Consider the following 5,834-nt stretch of genomic DNA (forward strand, 5'->3'; position numbering starts at 1 on the left):
GAGGAGGTCTCAAAGAGACTATGGGACCAATTAAGAGGGGTCTCCTTAAGAAAATTTCAGCACCTCTCTCTTTTCTATGAAGGGTCCATTTTATAACCATGGCCGAAGAGGAGAGGTTAGGGCCTGGTCATGCGTGCAAAAGCTTGCTTAGGTGGTAGGCTAAGAGTCTCTAAAGTTTAATTGGGGTGAGTTGGCTCCTAGAGCTAAGGATGGGTTTGATTTAAGGGTAGTGGGTCGGTGGTCAGTTTGACATGGCTATGTCAAGTTTTGTGCATGGGTTCATTATGGGTCTAAATGGACAAAGGTTGGGTTTGGATTAGGCTAGCCATGACTTTGAGCCCAATTAATTGATCAACATTATGTAGATGATTGTAATGAAGATTTTTGGTGAAGGATTGAAATGATTTTGATTTTAATTGGGGGTTCAATTTGTAGGATTTTTGGATTTTGGTCAATTTGAGCATATTGGGCTAGACTTGGGTCTAGGTTGGGCTAAGGTTGGGATAAGTCCAAATTGATTATTGAAAATAGTCTGTAGGAATATCATGAATAGTTGTCAACATAAATTGGGTGTCAATTTTGGGGTTAGGACAATCAATTTGGTGGAATTTGGGGACATAGCCAATTTAGGGTAAATTTGGGGATTTTTGGACTTGTGTTAAAATTGAATGCAATTGAGGCTTCACCAAGTCAAATTTAAGGTCAATTTTGATTTGTAGGATTTTTATTAAGAGTTTTAAACATAAATTGTCGCAAATGTAGTAGGCTATGGGATTCAATTTGGTGGGATCAAGTCATAAGACCAAAGTTGAGGGCTTGACTTAGTTTAAAATTGGGCTCAAAGCATGGGCTAATTAAGCTTAGATATGGTTTAGTTTGGTCATATTAAATGTGAATTTGAGTTTATAATTGAAATTGAGGGAAATTTGGGCCAAATTGATGAACATTTGAGGTGAATTTGGGAAAGTTGGGTCTTTTAAGGCAATTTGGGGGTTTTGTTTAAAATAGTCAAATTGGTCAGATTGTGTTCATATGGAGGGTTCAAATTGGTTTTAGAAACATTTGAATTGATTTTGGAGGTTTTGGGAAAGTTTGGGGTGCCGAGGGTATTTTTGTAATTTTGCCATTTTTGGGGTATTTTTGTAAATTTGGCATTTTTTGGTGGTTTTGGATAATTTGGGTATCTTTAAATGGTTTGAAATGATTTTTGAACAAATTTGAATATTTTGGGTGAATTTGAGAATTTTGACCAAATTTAGGGTTTCAAAGGCATTTAGGTAATTTGGGTGGATTCGGGGGCAAAAAACTAAGTTGGACATTTTGGTAGAATTGGGGTACCAACCACCTTATATGAGCTATGGACCAATGAAATCCCTATTTGGGTCCTCCATGTACTGGTCTTAGCTATACCATAACCTAGGGCTAGTGGGTTTAGGGGTCCATCTACATGAGTCTCTCAAAGGATCAAGGGAACAAAGTCAAGAAATTTTAGGTTTAGGGTTGTGTATGATTGTGGGTGAAAGTCAGTGTAGGTGAGTGAACTTGGTCTGGACCCTAAAGACAGGCAGTCCTAGGGGGACACTCCTTGAGCTCCCTCATAGTGACCCCACCTACTAAGTGCTAGAGGTTAAGACCAACAGGACTAATATGTGGAACCTCAAGTTGAACAAAGAATAGGGTAAAATTTCTAATGGTAAGGGTTATTTTTCTAGTTTTCAAGGAATAGTCAGTAGAAAAGTCCTACCGCTAGACCCTATGCTACTAAAGAGGAAAAAACTAAACCTCAACCAAAAGTGAGATCAACAGCCCCTGCATTAGCTTATGTGTCTTCATTTCAAAATTTGTTCGTTAGAATTACCTCTCGACAATTTCCTCTATTTGCATGTTGTATTAGTATCATCAACCTTTTGATGATTTCTGGTTGATGATCTTGATTTTTACGTGGGTGTATTGCCATTTGCAAACTTCAATACTTGATTTACAGCCAAGGGCAAATGATGGAGATGCCACAATTTATTTTTTGTCCTTATTATGTTAGTAATTTTATGTTTTCCATACTTTATAGGCATCTTATTATCATCAGGGTTACTTCAGCCATTTTAGTTTGAGTATTTCAATGTTTTATATAGGATCCTTGTTATTTAGTTTTAATCTATAGGATGAAATTATATCATATGATATTGATGATATATGATTTCTTTTTTTCCTCTCTATTCCATCCACTATAATCATATTTTAATTTGATATGAGGGTTTTCTTTCCCGCGACACTCTTGTATGCGAATTTTTTGCCTTTAAATAAGAAAGAATAAGCTATAGTTGATGATTTCTCGTTATTTTCATTATTTTTGAAGGTTGAACTAAGCGCCATTTTTACTTTCAAAAAGGGTGACCAGAACTGAAATATATGAAGTATATCATGAATTCCTGTCTACTGTTATTGGTGATATATTTTTTTTAAAATGCAAGTGTTTGTAGAAAAAGACAGAATTACGCTTGCATGTACCTAGTGTGCAGGTACGCCTTCAATGTATGGCGATAAATTGCAATTTATAGTTATGGTTGGAGAGGAAATAATTGAACCAGTTGCTGTTTAATCGGATGTCCTACTTTTTTCATCATTCTCAAACGAATAGAAACTTTTCAAGGCAACCAAAATCTGATATAAATTTTGTAGGTTGGGAAGCCTTTTGTTTTATTTATAACAATAATTTTTTTTTTTTTTGATTAGGGGGATTGCATTGTTGCCTTTATCCCAGTCCCAATCTATGCTCTCCATTTCATTTCTTCCCATCAATTTTTTGTTGTATGTAATATGTAATATGTTGCTCTAATTTTATTTGCTTAATTTCTGCTCGCAGTATCCAGATGCCAAAAATGAAAGTTATTCAACTTGGAATTAGAAAATAATTGATGGAAATTGCTGAAGATTATGCTATCCAAAATGTTCTCAGGGAGGATATACGTTATTCTCTTGGAATTTTAAATGAAGATCTCCCCTTTGCCATTATAAACAGTGTTTTCTTGTTCATTTTACTTAAATATCTATTTCCTCCTTTTATTAAAGAATTTATTATATGAACTTCAAACAGGATATACTTATAGCAGGTGTGGACCTTTAGCCAATTGCCCATTCCGAAAATTTGCATTCCATTAAGAGGATTATCAATTCCATAAATTTCCCCTTCAATGAATGGATTTACCCTTCGTGAAATTATGTGAATGATCTCTAAACAGCAGTCAGCAGAAGGATTGAAATAGAGTATATATTTCCAAATTCTGATATAGCTGCTTTACTTCGTCTCAATAAAGTTTATAGTGGAAAGATTTGTGTAAAATTGGAGAGGAAAACTTCTTCGCTTATTTTCTATATTAGAATTAACTGTTTTTTGTCTGGTGCTGAAGGAATAAATAAGTTTGCAACTTGATAGTAGTTAGGATGTTATGCTAATTTTCTGAATAATTGAAATTGCAGTCGTATCATGTGGCAAGGGACAAGATTTATTTCTTCAGTCATTTTATGAAAGACTACAATTTATCCGAGAACAAATGTTTGAAGCGCTTGCAATTCAGGCTTTCGTAGTTGGAAATGATATGAATGCTCAAACAAACTTTGAAGGAGACCTTAGAAACTTCATGGCTAGGAATTCAGAGTTCACTTTTTCAATAAGACACGGATACTCCAAGCTTGGCTGCAACTGATATGCTCCTGCAAAATTTTCAGGTGTAGTTATTGCCCATTCCCTGAAACAATAGCTTTTTTCAGATTTTTTTCTTTTAAATGAATGGTTTCAAACATCCTCAAATTTGAAGTAAATGGCCAAAATAGCTTCTTGACTATCTATTCTGCGTCATCTCAGTCGTAGAGTCTATAAAAGTGCTAAATTACTCCTCATACTATTTTTAAAAGGGCTAAAATAGTCCCCAAAGAAGATTATTTGCTTTTTTTAAATGAATGTGGAAATAAATTGATATCGTTATATATCGAGGTAAAAATGAGTCCTTGATAAAGTGCTTGGGGACCACTTTGCCACTTTTCTCCGTAGACTTCTTGTGATTTTTATTCGTTGCGCTACATATATTACAGTAAAATGAAATTAACTAAGAAATTTATAAAGGAGAAATGCTCTCTTTTATATGATGCTAGCAAACACAGACGCAAAAAAGAGGAATTTTTTGCTACACCTAATCAATCTTCTAAGATGTGATGGTTCAAAAATTTGTGAAAGTTAAAACAATAAGAAAAATTATAAGAGAAACCTTATGAAAAATTTAGTATATAATATGTAATTTTAGTAGACTTGAGATTGATAATTATCAATCAATACTTCTAATGAGTAAGTGATATCTTGGAGAAAAATTCAATGCCTTGAAATAATTAAAATATTTGGGGTATGGACGAAACATAGGATCTAGAATTACAATTGGTTCGTTAAAGTAAAGAATGACTTGGAAGAGTGTCGACAAACAAAAAAGCTCACTACTAAAGAGTAGAATCTTAATGGGAACCACAACTTGGATTAACTAATTTGACTCTATTTGATGGTCTTGTGCTTTTAGCCATTTCAGTTTTCTAAGATATGTCATCTCATTATTTATATGCATGAAAACATTTTTTATTTTAATGAGAACGTTGTTTATGCACTGATCTAATGGTTTATGCAACACATTTGGTAGAGCAGATTGTCCATTGAAGTGGGACTTGCTGTGTTGTTATTTCATTTTGCCATACATCTAACTAGTCAGGTATTCATTATAAAGAAGTTTCAAGTAGAGTATATTTTTCACTCAATATTTATTTATTTTTGCAAAACATCCCAAATTTTTTTCCTTGAAATGTCACCTTTAATATAACTTCTGGTATATTTGAAAAATGTGTACTTGATTTCCTAAAATTATAAATACGTTGGACAGCCTAGATTTTTAATCTCCCTTCTGTGCAGGCAAGAGGAGAATGCTTTGGAAGGATAACCATAGAAGCTATGGAAATTCAGTTGGAAGTGCCGGTAAGTCTCCCATCAATGAAGGAATACTACTAACTGTCTTGAAGAACTTCTATGTGAGGTGAAATCCCTTCTGAAAGAGGTAGATTTGAATTTTGAAATGAGTTCTGCTCTATCGTTTTTTGTCTTATCATATCATCAAATTGAAGAAAACTCTGTTTTTTAGAGTTTCAGATTAAAGGAATGACATTAGCCACTAACCGTCTACCAGCTACATTTTTGTTTAGGAGATGCTTCCCATTCTTTAGTTGATGAGAAAAGAAGGGATGTTTACATACATAACCACATAAATTTTATTAATTTACATACATAACACCCAAGTTTGGCATTTTCGCTTATTATCACCTTGGCTTAACCTACTCATGAAAAGGTGTGTTTCACTTTAAAAAAAAATTGATGATGGTATTTTTATTGTGATATTTTAGGATATATGCAAATATCAGACTTTAGGTGTTAGATGTGTAAATACAAAAAAAATTGGATGGTATGTAAGTAAATTTCCCCAAAAAGAAAAACCAAGACATACTAAAAGGATTCATTTATAGAAACAGAAATGTCAGCAGAATATGAAATAAAACCCAACTTTTCCATTTCTACCTCTACTGAGAAGCATACAGCTACTGGTGTTCAAACTAAGGGTCGGTTTAGGACAGTTTATTTGCAACGGTGGTGGTTTCAAAACACCATCATCTCTTTGGAAATAGCATTCCTACAGCTTTTTCTAAAACTCCATTATGATTTTACTATTAAACGCGGATCGCCGCGTTTAATATTGTCGAAAGACGCTACTGCCCCTTCTCCATCTCCTCTGCCCTAATTTCACAACAAGCGG

At 33.9% G+C, this 5,834-nt stretch overlaps 1 protein-coding gene across 1 annotated transcript; it reads left to right on the top strand.

Annotated features, from left to right (window-relative positions):
* Positions 1–2,912: 2,912 nt before the first annotated feature.
* On the top strand, positions 2,913–5,005 carry LOC110035827 (the record flags this gene model as incomplete). The annotated part of the gene is given in 5 exon segments (XM_020740126.1): positions 2,913–3,015; positions 3,475–3,645; positions 3,648–3,674; positions 3,677–3,723; positions 4,943–5,005. Coding segments are annotated over 5 exon segments (411 nt in total), but the record flags the coding sequence as incomplete, so codon positions are not given.
* Between the last annotated feature and the right edge of the window lie 829 nt (positions 5,006–5,834).

The sequence above is a fragment of the Phalaenopsis equestris genome, unplaced genomic scaffold (assembly GCF_001263595.1).
Source record: "Phalaenopsis equestris unplaced genomic scaffold, ASM126359v1 Scaffold200177, whole genome shotgun sequence".
NCBI lineage: Eukaryota > Viridiplantae > Streptophyta > Magnoliopsida > Asparagales > Orchidaceae > Phalaenopsis > Phalaenopsis equestris.